The sequence below is a fragment of the Mustela lutreola genome, chromosome 2 (assembly GCF_030435805.1).
Source record: "Mustela lutreola isolate mMusLut2 chromosome 2, mMusLut2.pri, whole genome shotgun sequence".
Taxonomy (NCBI): domain Eukaryota; kingdom Metazoa; phylum Chordata; class Mammalia; order Carnivora; family Mustelidae; genus Mustela; species Mustela lutreola.
The window spans coordinates 193,387,106-193,404,651 of record NC_081291.1 but is presented as its reverse complement, the minus strand read 5'-3'; the positions used below and the strand labels follow the sequence as shown (position 1 = coordinate 193,404,651).

Genomic DNA, 17,546 nt, shown 5'->3' with positions numbered 1-17,546 from the left:
TAAATCATTCATAAAAGTGTCAAGTCTAAGACATTAAAGTAGAAATTACGGTTTTCTCTTCCTAATCGCCAAACGAAGCAACACGCATTTTGCTCACTCATTTTCATGTCAATACAGGGAAAATGGAAAGATGTTTATTTTAATGGAAAGAAGTGAAAATGGGAGCTAATATCACCCTTTATTAAAAAAACAAAAAAGTAAAAAAACCTGCTTCACTTTTCCCTTTTTGGTGAAGATATATACAGCTAGTTCTCCAAATGTTCCCCACTGCTGAGTTAAATACTCACAGTTATCCTTTCATCTTTGTCATCGAGCGGGGAGCCATCTTTCTTCCATGAAATGGTGGGTTCCGGATGGCCTCGTGGAGGCTGGCATTCCATCACAGCAGGCTCCCCCACAGCCACCATGACATCGGAAGGATTTTGTCTGAAGTCATCTCGTAGGACTGTGGGAACAAGATGAAATCATTATACTTGGTGTGATATAGACAGTCCTTATCTCTGAGCTCTGGCTTAAGAGACATTTATTATAATAAACTAGTAGTAATAGCCATCTCCATACACCTTGGAGAATCTATATCTACTTAGAGACATATGCAACTTGATAAAGATATCTGGCTGTAAGCATACACAGCAGGGGTAATGTGATATTCTCTATGGGCCAGTGGACAGATGTATTTTGATATTTTGTGCCATCACGGTTAGCATTTGGCATTTCTTCTCTGCCTACTGCCTACATTTTCCCATCCACATGCTAATGAATAAAACTGAACCTGCCTTTGACTTACATGACACCCTGGGGTGATGCTTTCTATTATTAAGTGAATTACACTCACCTACACACCAAAATAGACTTCCAAACATGCATTCAATTGAGAGTTACTTTAAAGATATTTCACATTAGTGCATAAAAGAATATAATCATTACAATTTAACTATGCTTATTATAGAAACTTTAGACATATTTGCAAAATGACTATATTCAAAATACTGTGTTTTTCCATTATCACTGAGTTAAGCACATGTTGGAAGGAGCCAAGGATGAGAACAGTCCTGTTACCAACTATGTCACTTTCTGTCTTCTGTATTTTGTCCTTTTAGTCATTTCATGGTAGATACTATTTCACAGAATCCTTAAACTTATTCAAGGTGAGAGATATTAACACCACTTATGTGGTTAACCCTATATTTTACAGGAGGAAAATTTTCTTACAATGACCTTCACCGGATACCAGTGTAATATTAACATACTATAAAATAAGCAGTGTCATTCACTTTGTAACCATTGGAATAAAAAGTAGTAAATAAACCACATCTGAATTTCAAAAATAGTCCATCCAGCAAAAGTGTCCTCTGTATCTTATAAAGACATCAAGAACTCATGAATTCTTCTGCATCAGTTTGTCTTAAATCTCAACTCCATTGTCTGCCTGAACATAACCTTTCTTTCCCCGTTTACAAAGCAGGCATGGAGATGAATACTTCCAATAGCAAAGTGAAAAATGTTCTCTTTCTCCCACTCCATTTTCTCCCACTGTGTGATAAAATGTGAACAATTTTCATACTCGTATTTAAGAAGGTAATGTTCATTGGTATCTTACATGCACAGATTTGAAGTGATAAATGTTACTTATCTTTTGAAACCTATTGACCTGAATATTTGGTAGCAAAGTTTTGTGCTAGAATGGATATTTTTCTATCCCCAAAGACACTGAAAAATATTTCCATGGATGAAGTACTACACTATTGAAAATTTATATTCAACTGTTATTTCAAAAGATGCGCTTAAATGTTGGTTTCAGAACCTCAAACAAACTTACAGGGTTACAAAATCCTGCATTTTTCTCTTCTAATTCTCTACTTTTCCTTCCTCTCTACCAACAAAGTATGTGCACACATCCGTGTAAGCTTTAACATCCACTCAAACAAAACCGTTTTTTAAATCTGCATAATGAGACAATTTGGGCACAACATGACTATGTTAACACTTGGAAAATAAGACTTCGAAGAGGAGACTCGATCCTCCTCTTTGGCAAGAATGGTAAAAGGAAAAAGAAAAGTCAATATAATCACACCACGCTGTTGTAATGCTAATTTTAATACTGTACATCATTTCTTAATATAATACATAGGAAAAAAAAGTAAACCTTGTTGAACTGAAAACTCCAGCTACTGTTACCACAAAGTAAAACAGCAGGGTTTGAAGACTTTTGCTTATAAAATTACATTATGATTAGGTGTTAAGAAGATACTACAAATAAAACGTAAGGTTTATAGAAAAAGCAAATGAATAGATCTTACCAGACAATATATGCCTTTATTGGATTACATTATTAATCTAAGAAAACACCTCTGAAAAATTTTAACAACCTTGAAACACACAAAAGGGAAATACTTTTTCAAATAAAAATAAACGATTTGTACAATTTTTCTACTTCATGAGCTTAAAACCAACTTCGTAACATTATATCTTATTTACAAATTGAGATCGTATCTCAAATAAACCAATGGATAATGAAATGTCTTTCAGAAATAGCAAAGTCTATTTCTAAGTCTAAGTCAGATAAGTCTAAGGTCTAAGTCAGATAAATCAAGTCTTTTTTTTTCATTTACTATGTTATTTGGGTTTTTACAGTATATAATGAAAAGCTAACAAATGTAATCCATTAAAGATTGTTGCTTAGATAATGCTCATGCAATTACTTTTGCAGCTGTAAAGCATAAAACTCTAGTATTGCCTATGGCTACAGGCAGCCCTGTAGAGTTATGAACTGAAGACTTCTTTCTCTATTCTATAAAAACAACTGTCTTCCTTGTACTTGTCCTGAACATTTTCTGTTTATTTATTTATTTATTTATTTATTTATTTATTTGACAGAGACAGAGAGAGACAACAAGAGAGGCAACACAAGCATGGGGAGTGGGAGAGGGAGAAGCAGGCTTCTGGCCGAGCAGAGAGCCTGATACAGGACTCGATCTCAGGACCCTGGGATCATGACCTGAGCCGAAATCAGACATTTAACCAACTGAGCCACCCAGGTGTCCCTCCAATTTTCTTAAATCATGTATATATTTAAGTAATCAAAAACTGAGTTCAAATGATTGGCAGCATTTTGGCAGAAAAACCAATGGTATCCATAAGCATTCTCCAATGCAGTTCATTTTTCTTAAAAAAAAAAAATTTCCTTCTCTAACAAATACTATTTTGATAGTATAAAAGTGTATGAATAGTATGAAATTCTAAAATCTGGAAGTAACTTTTGAAAGATTTAATATCAATTTGAAAAAGAACAAATAATACATATATAATGTATCCAAGTAGATATCACCTAAAAAGTTATTAAACAAATCACTGTTCATCCTAACATTACATTTCTTCCACACTTATGTAATGTTTTATGTTCACAGATTGGTACACAGTATTTGGCTCAACTGCTTCTCACTCTTGTTCATTCTGTTAAATTGGGGGAAAAACACACTATAAATATAAGCTTCATTGAAATTCTTTGAATTTCACTGGTTTTCTTATCTAAAAAAAATTGACAAGTTTATCCTTTGAAACAAAACAAAAAATACAATCATTGGTCTTTCTGAAAGGTGATACACCATTTTCAATATAATTCTCAAAATAGGTAAACATATTTTTAGAAAAGAATTCTAAAATTTGGTGTTGACTTTGCAATCTATTTGGGTAATGTTGAGGAAACGGGGCAAAAGGGAAAAGAAGAAACTGTTTCAAGTATTATGGAGACTTTAATATTTATAACACTCCTTCGGAACCCTGTGGGAAAATTAAGAACTGAATAATACATAAAATTATAGAACAGGAACTGGTCTTTGACAACATCTAATCCATCTCGTAAAGAGAGGCAGCGGAGTCCCAAGAAACTTTGTCACTAGCTTGAGTTGTCAGGAAAAGGCCAGAAGAAAACAAAAGATATTCCCATTTCCAATACAGTGCATTTTTTTTAACAAGTCAACATTTTACTATAAAATGCCATGTACCTATCTCATCAATTATATTTCCAACAAATCCACTCCATTATTGCAGAAGGCCTGACAGTGATTGTAGATCAGTGCACCGTTGTCTCATGACTGCCCAATTTTGTTAAGGCTCGAGTGCTCTTAGAATTAATTTTGTTCCCTAATCATGTGGTGAACATCTGTAAAATACAATGCCTTCTGCTTCATGAATTATACAATTCCGGTTCCATTAGGGGCCTGAGATGGGTGATTCTAACTTTTCTTTTAGAAATCAAGTCATCGAAGGCTCCTCAGAGGAGAGAAGAACACGTCACATAAATAATAACGATGATAATATGAGTGATGAAACAAGAATGCTAACAGTGGCCGACATTTATTGCACATTTGCTATGTAAGGAAGCGCACCAAATATCCATCACTTAGTCCCCATAAGAAGGCTCTGACAACATGAATTTATTAGTTTCATTTTAAGAAGAAGTAATCTGTAAAGGTTCGGCAACAGCACTAGAATCCAGATCTCTTCATCCACCAGGACTCCATCTCATCAATTTGACCACTTACCTGGTCTTACCTGAATACAAAGTTCACATTCTAACCCTATTGATATCACGATATAATTAATATCCAGCCTCTTTCCAATGAAACAGAAGTTGAATAAGAAATTTCTCCTCTGAAAGTCAGCTGACTCTCTTTGAATATTTCCTGCATTCTTATGGTTTCTCAGATTTTTGCCATGTTCGGAAGGTGCCCCTTCAAACTCTCAGTGGTATGTTGAGAAACAGAACTCATCGTTCGGGTTTGCCTGTCGTGCTAGCTCTTCTCAGTAATTTGCTTTTACTTCAACAACAAAATGACTAAAAAAAACCTGTACAATAATACATGTTTTAATTAAATATAAGCATTTTAATTAGAAGTAAGTATCTTGGGAAAAAGAGAGGACAATAAAATGCACTTCTGGGATTTTCTTTTCTACTTAAAAGACTAGTCTTCAATTAAACCCTGCAGCAAAGAGTAGTAAGCTGTCAAATGGGAAAAGAAAATAATATATATATTTTTTAAAAATCCCTGGGGTGCCTGGGTGGCTCAGTGGGTTAAAGCCTCTGCTTTCGGCTCGGGTCATGATCCCAGGGTCCTGGGATCGAGCCCCCCATGGGGCTCTCTGCTCAGCAGGGAGCCTGCTTCCCCCCCTCTCTCTGCCTGCTTCTCTGCCTGCTTGTGATCTCTGTCTGTCAAATAAATAAATAAAATCTTTTTTAAAAAATCCCTTTAAAAATTAGGGTATATTAGAAGAAGAACTAAAAGAGGAAGGATATTCTCAAAGATGAGAGCTATATACATGTTCAGCTGACACGTGTGACAGAAAGAGAGAGCACAAGCAGGGGGCGTTGCAGGTAGAGGAGAAGCAGGCTCTCTGGCTCTCCTCTCATGAGCGGGGAGCCCAAGGACGGGGCTCAATCCCAGGACCCTGGGATCATAATCTGAGCTGAAGGCAGACGCTGAACCTACTGAGCCACCCAAGTGCCCCAAATTACTCCCTTCTAGGATACTTCTAATTCTCTAAATGTCCACCTGCATGCTGAAATAAATGTTATTTATTTATTTATTTATTTATTCCAGAATCTGTATCATTCTTCCATTTAACATATTTGTACTGAACACATTCTTTTTGCCTGGCATTTCTACTATAATTTTGGTATTTTCCTTCCCTAAAATGAAGTTTTAATAAATGCTGATGCTTGTCAAGAAATAACATTAATCTTCATCTTGTCAGAAAATGATGATGTAATAGAGTTTTACTGCAAATTCTTTTATATTAAGATATATGTTTTAGGAGCTAGATAAGAAAGTCCATCATAAAGGCTTTTATAACTCCTTGAATTCCTACTTAGTAAGCTCACAGACTTACCCAGAAGAACAAAGTGTTATCTTTGTACAAATGTGTATAAAACTCTTTAACATTTATTATTTTTAAGTATTTTTAAGGACGCCCTACATCCAACATGGGACTTGAACTCACAACCCTGAGATCCAGAGTAACATGCTCTAGTGACTGGGCCAGCGGGGCACCCCAAAACACTTAGCCATTTCTTAAAATAATTCCAAATTTTTAGAAACACTCCAAAAGAAAGGATGAATTTACAGAAAGATATCTTTAACCAACTGAGCCACTCAGGCGCTCCCCCCGGAAGATATCTTAACCCATTAAAGAAGAAAACTAAAATAATAACATGTAAAATAATATTCTATGAGGTATTATCTGCCTTTTACCATCATCTTCTAAAGCTAAGAAGTTTGATTTTTTAAGTGATGTAAGCAATTCTGCACAATTCTGCACAAAGTCAGGATTTAACCATAATGGTTTCCTAAGGGATACATATTCACTTTAAAATTTGGCATTGAATACATCCTATGAATGCTCTTCAATAATTATGTCATCTTCTACTTGTGCTTTTTTAGAGTACGCAACTCTATTTTTAAAACTTAAATTATGCTTTGGTTACAATTCTGGAAGAAAATATGCTGGTAAAAGCACTTATTTTCTTAACTACTAGAGCTTTGAAGATTTCACAAAACTCTTAGGCTGTACCCTAAGAAACGGTATATTTTTTTAAACAGTACATTTTTGTAAAACAAATTATACATTCTGAAGAAGTTATATAGTATGGATGGATTTCATACACTATTCAACTTCAACCAACAATGAATCCAGAACATTGCAAACAGAAAAAGCTCTTACTGGAATAAAAAAAGTTAAGTAGTTTGTTCGTTTATACAACATATGATGGAAGAACAAGCTAATATAAACAAAGATGCATTCCTCCGTGTTCTGCTGGGCCACAGGAACCGGGGCACCCCCTTCCTGGTCTTCTAACGGTCAGGATTACTTTCAGGTTGGATCCAAGCTTAAGCCAAATTCCCACTTTGCAGAAACAGGCACACCATAATGATCCTTCCTATGAAAAGCCCTCATGGCTGCCTGCAGTCCAGGCTTCATGGTTTAATTTTTTCACTTCAGGAGCCAACAGTGATACAAGATATTTTCTAGCATTAATTCCTATGGCACTAAGTCATCAAGACAGAGGGAAAGTAAGTGTAGAATTCTAGATTGGAGTTAAATCTGTAATATGTTCCAGAGAAAGGTCTATATCAATACAGCTCAACATTTAAATAGCTAATATTCAGCAGACTTGAATCAGAGGTATCATAAATAAATGTGCGCTGCCAAAGACAGTCAGGTGACCAAAACCATGGGTTCTAGCTTATTGGTGCTTGCCTTTTACATGCTTTAAACTCAGCTAGAAATTCAGTTCATTTATGAATGAAGAAAAGACAGCATTTGTAAAACAGCATCTTATACGGCATTGTTTGCAGATGTGTTTATTTTAGCAGTTAAAAACAAAACAAAACAAAACAGAAGTAAAGAATTTCAGGATCACAACACACGCGTCCTTCTGTGAAGCTGTACTCCCAGTGAGTATATTTGCAAGGACTCGGTTATTTCCATACAAAACAGACAGTTTTACACTCTATCTTGTTAGAGTTCTTACGAAGGCTAATTATTTAGTGTTTGTACAGGACTTGCCATTTATATGGTGCATTACATCTGCAAAGAGGTATTACTGTTAGTCACTACGTAAGGAATTGCCAAATTTCTCAGCTGCTGTACAAATGCAGAGGAGGACAAAGGATGCCATTGATGAGGGCTTGTAAGTGCCAGAGCGAAAGTCACACTCAGGAGTAGCTTGGCAGGGTTAAAAAAACACAGACAGAATGAGGCTATCTGAGCCATGGGACCCTGACTGGGGCAAGACAGGCATGTGTTCTTTCTTTGATAAAATCCAACTCTGTATATCTAGCACCCTGCACGGAGACTGTCCTTGATCAAAGGAGTAGGCTCATATATTTATTGTCTGGCTCTTTGCATTTGAATGTCATCTCCAAGAGGACAGGGAATTTGTCTTTATCACTCTAGATATCCAGTGCCCAGAATAATGCCCAAGACATAGTGGGCATTCTGCGAATGTTTACAATAAATAGGTATTCTGTACGAAGCACCAGGTTTTATACATGAAATGGTACCAAAGTTGGTATGAGTCCTACACTCGTGATGCTCAAGGTATTGGAGAATAAACAGATAATATTCAAATAAACCCAAACAGAAATATACAACTGTGATTGTAATATTGTCTTGTGATATTATCAAGGCATGCAATACATGCGATATTATCAAGCTATGTAATATATGCCTTGAAGGGACAGGAAAGGATGCTGTATGAGGAGCGTAATTTCGTTTGGAGGTGAGGGAACACTGAGGAAGTCACAGTTAAGCTGAAGCCTAAAAAGATTCTGGGGAAATGTACTGCAGGCCGAAAGAGCACAGGCTGAAGAAAAAACTCGTTATAGCCAATGAACTTGAAAAGACTCAGACCCTGTGTGATGGGGCCGGCTGGCAGCGATGCAACACGAGGTTGGCAGCGGAGCCAGGGGTCAGGTTTGCTGCACACAGCAGCCGTGATAAAGGGTCAGCTTTTATTTCAATTCCCATGGGAAGCACTTCAGTGGCTTTTAAGCAGAGCTGTCTCATGATGGAATTATCATATTTAAATATTCATTATAGCTACTCTGTGAATGAAATGAAGAGGAAAATCAGAATGGAAGTGGAGAGACCAATTAGCAGACTATTGCAGTAATTAAGGGGAAACTGATGGTCTGATACCAGTATGATGACACTGGATTTGGTGCAAAGGAGAGAACTGGAGGTAAAATTCTAAATGACCTCTTGAGTGGTTGAAGTTGGCAGAAATACGGATGCCCACAATGATGCCCCAGGTTTCTGGTCTGAATAACTGAACATGCCATTTTTATTTATTTATTTTTATTTTTTTAAAGATTTTGGCTTTTTTTTATTTTTTATTTTTTATAAACATATATTTTTATCCCCAGGGGTACAGGTCTGTGAATCACCAGGTTTACACACTTCACAGCACTCACCAAAGCACATACCCTCCCCAATGTCCATAATCCCACCCCCTTCTCCCAACCCCCCTCCCCTCAGCAACCCTCAGTTTGTTTTGTGAGATTAAGAGTCACTTATGGTTTGTCTCCCTCCCAATTCCATCTTGTTTCATTGATTCTTCTCCTACCCACTTAAGCCCCCATGTTGCATCACCACTTCCTCATATCAGGGAGATCATATGATAGTTGTCTTTCTCTGCTTGACTTATTTCGCTAAGCATGATATGCTCTAGTTCCATCCATGTTGTCGCAAATGGCAAGATTTCATTTCTTTTGATGGCTGCATAGTATTCCATTGTGTATATATATATATACCACATCTTCTTGATCCATTCATCTGTTGATGGAAAGAACCTAGATGTCCATCAACAGATGAATGGATCAAGAAGATTTTGGCTGTTTTAAGTAACCCCTCCACCTAATGCAAGACCTGAACCCACAACCCTGAGATCAAGAGTCATACGCCTGGCCGACTGAGCCAGCCAGGTGCCTTTGACGATGCCATTTTTAAGGTATAAGAGCATAGATTCACATTATATGAATACACCTTTCCATGAGGAGGACTAGGAAACCGGTGTCTGTGCGTGGGGGTGTGGAGGCGGGGATAATTCCACAGTACAGGGATAATACAGAAACTGTTTTATTGATTAAAAAATACACTATCGTTTCAAATTCTGCCTCTTAGTATTTAACATAGGATTGATTTTTACCTGTGCAGACCTTTATACTACTATATTCCAAATGGTGAACTGCTAATATCCCTTGATCAATTAATCTATAGTATAATTTTTGCCATGACAAATTTTACATGAGCTTGATGTATATTATATCATTTCAACCAGAAACAGAATGAACATATTTTTATTATATAGACTATATAAATAAATTTATATATGCATGCATGTGTATGATATATACAACCATTAATAACTGCTATATTGTGATGATATCCACACTTGGTAGCAAATCATTGTGAAACCTCATTCGGTTATTTTGTTCACAGGATAGAACAATTCAAAACGTAACCGGGTACTTCTCAGGACTGTAGTAAATTAAGCTCTGTTTACTATTTAAATATAAGAGAATCAATAGCATATTAAATGTTAATAACATGATTAGAATAATAAGAGAGTTCACATTTGTCAGACGTTTACAAAATTTCTAAAGCATAATGAAGTTCCCTGGGAAAATGCTGAGTCATCAAACTCTTAAGGATTTGTGATTCATCGTTAATTCGTTCAATAAAAGTACTAGGTATTGTATTTGGAGGTGGTGAGTAACCGGATAAACAAGACATCCTGATCTCTGCTTTCAAAGCCCTTATTTCAGGGTTTTTCTCTCTCTCTTTCCTTCATCACAGAATGCTTTGTTCAATTGAAACTTTACATAAAAGTTTAATATGCGAAACAGACTAAGGGGATATGGTCTCACTTCCCCATCCAGAGTTGTCCTGCAGAAGAATTCAGATCTAGTGTTAAACTGACATCTGAGTGATTAAACACATTTCCCTAGCTCCTGTGCTGACCCTGTGTGCTGCAAGTGATAAATCTAGGAATCGGACCTGGATTCGGCTAGATACCAAATCCTGGATTTTCAGCCCTAAACTTGACCAGCCACCTAGGAGTGGGATACTCAGGTCTAAGTTTATCTCCTTGGTGGTTGTTAAGAGAACTAACTCCATAGTACATCCTGTCTTCCCTGTCACACCCAAGTGAAACGTGGAGTTGTTTTTCATCCCTTGAATTTAAAATAATGCTTTAAAATAAGCCTATACTACTATAGCTTATAAAATCAGAACTTCATAGAGCCTAAGTACAAACTCCCCCATTCCCATCCCCCCCCAATTACAAATGAAGACCGCCCCCCCCCAAGTCCAGGAGCTAAAAGGACCCATGGTTGTACAGTGAGTGAGTAGACAGAGCAGGACTAGATCTTGAGACAACTATTTTCATAAAGACACATTTTTTTAAAGTGCCTGAGAGAAACTGGAATGTTTTCCAATTAAAATATTTGTGGGGAAACAAAGGTGATTATAAAACAAACAAACAAAGAAAAACCAGGTGTTTCTTTACCCTCTCAAGCCCAAGATGTCAGCAGTGAAACAGGAAAGCTAAAAAGGGAGTTTTCACGTTTTATGGAAAGTCTAATGGTTAACAGCCTCAAGAGAGAAAAATCCTCACAGTTTAAAGTGATCTCATTAAAACCTCCCTAGTAATTGGGAAGAGTCGGAGAAAATAGCTATTGGATTAAAACACACACACACACACACACACACACACACACACACACACAACTATTCTCACTAATGTAGCTTTGTGCAGCATAATTAAGATTGCCAATTATAACATCACACCCCCCCCAAATGAAAGGAATAGCGATAGGAAAAACCTAAGTCTGAACGGCACACACAGAGACACATCAACCTAACAAAAAGGGTCTTTAATTGGTGACAATCTGCCCTAAATCACTGTGACTATTTCTCAACATAATAACTTTCAGATCTGTTAATTCCTTGTATCTTCTGGATCACAGCTGTCTTGGGGCTTCAGAATAATAATGCCAAGTATCTAACAAAGCTTTCAATCTCCAAGGAACATAACAAATATGCAATTTTGTAGCTGTGTGAGCTGCCTTTCCTAACAAACTATATAGCCCTTGGGAGAGTTCAATCAGCCTTCAGCTCCTTGGCAAAGTCTAAGACCTCCTTTTGCTGATAACTGGAGTCATGCTAACAAACCCTGTTAATGTTACTAGACATTCAATTAGTAGAAGAGTAAATCATTCTATAGCTTCTGTTAAAGGTGTTATCTTTACCAGTTACACTCAGTATTTTGTGAAATATAAAATTTATGCTTCTAGGAGTTACAGAAGCAAGAGAAAAAAATTGAACACAATAAAAATAATTCAAAGAAATAATGCTCTATCAAAATAAAAATCTCAAATTATGAATCACTGCTAAATGTTATTTGTGTATGTGGTCTTATTTTTTTTAAAAGATTTTATTTATTCATTTGAGAGAGACAGAGCACAAGGGGGGAAGAGCAGAGGGAGAGGGAGAAGTAGAATCCCCACTGACCAGAGAGTCCAATGTGGGGCTCGATCCCAGGACTCCAGGATCATGACGTGAGCCAAAGGCAGCTGCTTAACCAATAGAGCAACCCAGGCCCCCCTGGTGCTATTTTTATATCAGATAATGGGAGTTGATTCTGTCCTATGAAAGGTCCATGTTCTATGGTTCTTCACCTGAAGCCAGTGCAAATCTCAGTGAGTTTACTGTATGTAAAACACCGGCAGTCAACAATCCAGGAGACTATTCCAAGTCCTAGAGAGCTACTGGGGCAATGAGCCAGTGAAGCAATTAGAAACACTGGCCAAAGGTGCCTCCCAAAGGTCCTAGTCCAGAGCGGCTAAAGATTGCCTTGTAATTCCTTTTATAAGATCATAACTCTTTTAGATATAAAGAAATATTTCACGTGTTGTTACCTTACTGTAACCCGAGAAGGCTTAATTCACTGGTTCTCAAAAACCCTTTTACTGGTGTCCCCTCCAATCATTTAAAAGACCACGTACTCTTCCCAGATTTCAAAAACTGATATTTGAAAGTTTAAGTGGTTACAGTATTTAAAATTTCTCGTTTGGGGCCCCTGGGTGGCTCAGTGGGTTAAAGCCTCTACCTTCCGCTCAGGTCATGATCCCAGGGTCCTGGGATCGAGCCCCATGTCTGGCTCTCTGCTCAGCCAGGAGCCTGCTTCCTCCTCTCTCTCTCTCTCTACCTGCCTCCTTGCCTACTTGTGATCTCTGTCTGTCAAATAAATAAATAAAAACAAAATCTTTAACATGTCTGGCTTATCATAAACATGAAATTCAAAAGAAAACTGTTCTTTCCTCTTTTAAAGACATCTGATGAACCATAAAGACCAACAGAAGTTAATGACCATCAGGCTGGGTCCATCAAAATACACATAAATATAGAAGTACACTTTTTAAGTTGTAAGTTTCACATTATTCATTTTTAAATCTCTTTGAATTTGCATCTCCATTCTAGTTCCTACCCAGTGTTGTCCTCATGCAATAAGCTTTTATGCTTGAGAGATTTACTGTCTTGGCTTACTGATGCGCCTATCAGAGTTCTCAGCTTTGAAATCAGCCACTGCGGAACTAGCCCTGCGTTTTCTGGCTGGAGCTTACTACGCCGCTACAGGTGCACCGTAGAAAGATTCTGGATGTCCGAAGAGCCTGTTCTTTGCTTACAAAGTGCAAGAAGGATGAATAGGAAAGGCAAGGAGGGAAAGGGGAATTCTATATCAAGGACACTTCTGGTATTGTCAGCTTTAGGAGTGCTCCAGAGAGGGAGCGAGAATCTAGAAAATACCAAACCACCACACCCTGCCCCCCCCCCCATACACTTTTAAAATGGACAGGTATTTCGGTTGGCAGCAGGGCCCTAAAGCAACCCCCCCCCCCGCCATTTAATCCAGTCACCAGCTCCAAACAAGTCACCAACTCGTCTGTATTCCAGTTGGAGTGGTGCCCTAAGTTCCCAGCACGTATAGAACCTCAGAGATGAACATGAATTAACGTCTCTGAGGAAAATTCTAGAAGTTTATAAAATTTATCATGAATTTGAGCCGATGCTTCTGGATTTCATGTCTGTGATTGTAAAATTTAAAGCAAAGCGAGCTAAATGTTATTAACTTTACGGACTCCAGTAAATGATCTGAGGTTGAAGAGATCAAAGTACAATCTTAAGTGAGCAAAAGTCAAAATGGAATCAAACACACACTCAGTCTTACGGGTAAGGAGGGCCAACGGCTTCCTCTGGAGATTTGAAGAAAGACCTCTGCGTATAACGAGGAACAAATGGTTCTCAGGACCAGGTTAGCTGCCTGGTTTTTGGAAATATCCTTAACCAACTTAAAGAACTATAAAGTTATTAGTAACTTTAAGGAACTCAAATAAAAACAAAGGATCCTCTGAGTTCCTCTGCAATGCTGACAAGCCTTGGATTACTGTTCTTTAACATACCCCAGAAGGAAAACCAACAATTCTTATAAATTAAACAAATGCACAAGGTTTTGTTTTTCCACAGAAGCAGCTGTAACTTTTGCTTTCTTGACTGGTTTTTAATCTTTTTATTTTCTAAGAGCTGATCGTTGTTACTATATTTATCGAACCAAGTCGTTTATAACTAGCCAATGAAATCTGAGTATCATAAAACTTTTGCCAGTATTTTAAATATGTTGATAAACCTGTTCTCTAAGTATTTGCTGGTCTCCTTCACATATACAAGGTCCCCGTCAACATCAACACTTCTTCAAGAGTGGCAATACAAACCAGACAAAAAAATGACAACTCCAGCTATCAACTATTAAATTTGTATGCTTTCTCAACTATTGGAAGGACATACAAAAACTGGTTTATATTCCTGAGGTATAACCTAACTTGCAACTAATGAGAATTAATTTTGACAAAGACAGACATTCTCAGTGACATTACAATTTAAAATACTCATTAAAGTTAGATTTCTAAAATCAATATATGTTCCTATGGACAAAAAAATAAGGATTTTTTCACATTGTATTCAAGGTTTATACAGTAAGCTTGATGTTAAGTTAATTTGGTGTTTCCATCCTTAATCATGTGTATTTAGTCTCAAAGAGCTCAATTTCATAAACAAACTCTCATACCTGAAATTTATATTTATTATCAAAATGGGAATATTTATAAATAATAATTCAAGAGTACGTTTTCCTGCTAAAGAAATTATAAAATACTTTTTTCTAGGGTTAAAAATGCCTTTTTGACTCTTTTTACGGATATCATTGGGAAAGTAAATAGTGGGCACTTTAAGTGCGTGATTATTTTTAATTAAAAATGACCTATGATTTAGCAGAGATGAAGTCCTGAACTTAACAGGTATTATGGAGCAATCTCATTGTCTTAATGAGAAAAAAAAAAAAGAAAAAAAAGAAAGAAAGAAAGGGAGAAAAAGAAAAAAAGGATTATTTATTAGTTTCAAAAAAAAAAAAAGGCATGACAAAACATCAAATGCCCCTTTGACCTAAATACTAAAAGGCAAAAAGGCAAGAAATAATGAAATTAAAAACACACCGTTTCTCTTACTCTGGATCGTATTCTACCTGCTATTTTGTTTTTGTTTGTTTAACCATTTAAGTTCACTGTTTCAAAAAAGAATTTTATGTGAACATGCAATAATCTGAGATACATATCACTTAGTGTAATCATGTCATTAAACAAATGATGTAGCAGCATTTCTTAATCACACATTTCTCAAGTTAAATTTTTCTTTGGTCTTCTCAAGGTCAGAACTAGAGAAAAATTTTTGTTTGTGTTATTCATACCAATTTCCTCTTTAGCTTTCCAAAATATAAAAGGTTTTCATATGAGGAAAAAATCAACTATGTTTAATTTTTTTCTGATTGAAAATTCAACATTTTAAGGATTACCAACTTTACTGTCCTTACTAATCGAACTATTTATGGTGTTGAAACATTTAAGTAACAAAAATAATGTTCCTTCGCTTTGCTTAGAAACAAAAGAATCAAAGGAAAGGCATTTATAGCTTCATGACCAGTGAAGGAAAAACCACAACCAGTAATTATGCAATGTTCTAGGAGTTGAGGGGATCATAGACGTGTTGAAAAACTAATTAAATATGGAAGAGAATATGAACTAAGCAGCATACTACATGATAAGTGGCGTAAGAGACATGCTTTTACTCCCAAGCAGTATAAATAATTGACAGATCCTACAATCATAATTAATTGATCTACGTAATACTTGAAAGAAACATATTACCACATTCCTAACAAGGATAAAAGCTGGCAATAAGTCAAGACAGCAATTAAAATAGCCTAGATAGCCTAGATAGCATTACATGGTTATATAAATTCAGGGTTGCGAGCAAAATAACAAATAAAGACGGAAGAAACCAAATTAATAAATGCATTTCTAGTAGGTTTCTTTTTAGAAACCTAATGGCTAGAAAGTGAACCACTGGAAACATTTATAGCAAGTAACATAAGGCCTCCAAACTTTGAGCTGTTCTTAATATTTTAACCCACGGACCCTGCCTCTAATACAAGTAATGGGAAATATGTGATACTTTATCTCCTTTATCATCAAAAAAATCCATACCTTAATCTTCCAGATTATGATCAAAATGTAAACATATTTTGAAATAACTGTGACCTTTTTTTTTTTTTTTTACATAATCTCTATGCCCAACATGGGGGTTGAACACCCAGTCTGCAAAATCAAGGGGTGCACACTCTACCCACTGAGACAGACAGGCGTCCTAAAGGAACTGTAACTTATAGTTAACTGTATTTGCATATTTTTGTCCTGCAAACTATGATGGTACATGCCTACAAAGAGATGTTATAGAATCACACTTTTCTCTTCACCCACTAAGCCCACATCACTGATTTCCAGCCTTTTAATTTATTCATATTTATTTTATTTCAATAAATAAACACTTCAGCTCCTACTAGGTGGGAGCCCTTTAAAGATAAATCTCTATGATTCTTCCAATGCTGAAACCACCTGCAAGACTTTAGTCCCCCAAAACTACCTACCTTCCCACCCATGCCCCCATCAGCTCCTACATTTCTCCTTGGCAACCTCATTTTCACTCCTTCCTTAGACCTCAAAGGCTGGAACTCTGTACATAAAGGAATTTAAAACCCACAGAGATGGCATGAGCAGTTTAATGAATTAAGGTTAGAATGTGAAGTAAAAAATTAAAATATTTTTTTTCTTTTAAGTCAACTCTAGGCCCAATGTGTGCCTCGAATTCACAACCCCGAGATCAAGAGTCATATGCTCTATGAACAGAGCCATGCAGGCACCCTTCAGTTTTATAATACATGGGTGTAAGAGATTATTATATGTTAAAACATCTAATTTCAGTCAGGAACTGCAAATAGAAGTTAACTGGGATGTGGATTTTCTTTTCTTTTTTTTCCTCTTTGGAACTTTTTAAAAAAATTCTTTGTTTTTTTAATTGAATGTATTTGACATTAACATTGTAAAAATTTAAGATGTACTGTATGTTGCTTTGATATATTTCTATATTGTTCTATATTGTAATATGATTCTCATTGTAGCAAAATTTATCATATTGCATAATTAGAGTAGTGTTGTCTCCGTTATACTCTACATTAGATCACCATGATTTATTTACCACTCATTTTGGTTTGTAACCTTGGACACCATCACTTTCACCCCCAACACCCCACCTGTGATAACCATCATTTTACTCTATTTTTTTAAGAGGATGACTTCTTCCAGTTCCACATAGATGATATCATACAGTACTTGTCTTTGTCTTTTGACTCATCTCCCTTAGCATAATGTATTCAAGGTCCATTCATACCTTCACCAATGGATACGGATTTTCAAAAGATAACTTGCGTTGTCTTAAAAGTGAAGGAAAAATTTTAATAGATTTCCAGTTTAATTCAGCAGAGAAGCGTTTAGTCATATGTTCTAAAGTTTTATACTTTGGAGGCATAAAAAAGATAA

At 36.3% G+C, this 17,546-nt stretch overlaps 1 protein-coding gene across 5 annotated transcripts in view; it reads right to left on the bottom strand.

The window, feature by feature from the left end:
- The window catches only part of ROBO1 (roundabout guidance receptor 1), a 1,177,330-nt gene that overhangs the window by 142,520 nt on the left and 1,017,264 nt on the right, over positions 1-17,546 (bottom strand). For all 5 annotated transcript variants that reach the window (XM_059164441.1, XM_059164444.1, XM_059164442.1 and 2 more), the window contains one exon: positions 288-445. In XM_059164441.1, coding sequence (XP_059020424.1) covers positions 288-445 — 158 coding nt within the window. The remainder of the gene's footprint in view (positions 1-287; positions 446-17,546) is intronic.